The sequence below is a fragment of the Aplysia californica genome, unplaced genomic scaffold, assembly GCF_000002075.1.
Source record: "Aplysia californica isolate F4 #8 unplaced genomic scaffold, AplCal3.0 scaffold00053, whole genome shotgun sequence".
NCBI lineage: Eukaryota > Metazoa > Mollusca > Gastropoda > Aplysiida > Aplysiidae > Aplysia > Aplysia californica.
The window spans coordinates 1533978-1535236 of record NW_004797323.1 but is presented as its reverse complement, the minus strand read 5'-3'; the positions used below and the strand labels follow the sequence as shown (position 1 = coordinate 1535236).

At 38.8% G+C, this 1259-nt stretch overlaps 1 protein-coding gene across 1 annotated transcript in view; it reads left to right on the top strand.

Annotated features, from left to right (window-relative positions):
• LOC101861940 overlaps positions 1-1259 on the top strand; it is a 15056-nt gene that overhangs the window by 8603 nt on the left and 5194 nt on the right. Inside the window, exon 7 of the mRNA XM_035968361.1 lies at positions 932-1042. Coding sequence (XP_035824254.1) covers positions 932-1042 — 111 coding nt within the window. The remainder of the gene's footprint in view (positions 1-931; positions 1043-1259) is intronic.

Below are 1259 nucleotides of genomic sequence, written 5' to 3'. Positions count from 1 at the left end.
TCATCATCATCATCATCATCATCATCATCATCATCATCATCATCATCATCATCTCTGTTCTTTTCGTCGTCGACGTCGTCATCATCATCATCATCATCGACACCATCAATAAGAGACACAAAGATCTTTTATAAAACAAGAAAATTTAAACATGCGTACAGTACTACTTCAACGCCAAAACATCACAAGAAATATTGCAACCTTGCTTATTGCCACAGTGAAACACCTTGTTTGCTTCGTTTTCCACCAGTCGTATTGCTTGCCTAAGAGAGAGCCACAACCTTAAACTTAAAGCCGTGTCTCTGACATTATTATTATTGTGTACTTGAGCTTACTAACCTCTCGGCTGCAGCTCAGAAGGGTATAATCAGTAATATTCTGTCTTTGTTCCTTACTTCGCTCCTTCTTTCTTCTTTCCTTCCTTCTGCCTCCTGCCCTTCCTTGGACCTCCTTCTTCAATCCCAGAGCCCATAATTTCTTTACGTTAAAGGGGACCTTTCGGCCTTTTACTGTTTACACGTTTCTCGTTCCTCTGTATTGACTTAAGATGTAGATCTACATTATATTTTCCGTATTAAAGGTGAATTTAACGTATGTAATAAGGATATTTTTCCATTGTTGCTTTCTTTAGCTTCCATTATTTTATTGGTGCATTTTCGCCCAGTAATCCAAATAATATAATCTTTTGTTGATTTATTGTCAATCAGTCCTTCATTCATTCGCTTATCATTCTTAGCTCACCTTTTACAGATCATTCTTTCTTCTTTTATTTCATCGCTCGTTCACACGCCTTTCATTCAGTCATTCTGGTTTTAAATCCTGTTTCTGTTCATCTTTGTTCAAGTCCGTGACTCATGATTCAATCATTCATTCTCTCAATAATCTCTCACCCATTCACCATTTATTCATTCGTTTTCCATCAATGTAACAGTACCGTTTTTTGCACCGCCTGTTCCACAGAGTATCCTACGCCATACCCCTTGAAATCGTTTATATGACCCCTCTCTTGAGCTGGAATCCCTACCACGTTGCATACACAGACGTGAGTTTTCCTCCCAGAACTTGTGTTTTGTTTTCTTCTGTTATGATATACGAGTATGTCAAGAGGTAAATACATGCAAGTGTGTTTACAAGTGTGTGTACATTCGTGTGTGTGTGTGTGTATGTATGTATGAGCGTGCGTGTATGTGTCTTGGTGCGTTGTATGTGTCTTGGTGCGTGTATGTGTGTGTGTGTGTGTGTGTGTGTGTCTGTTAGTG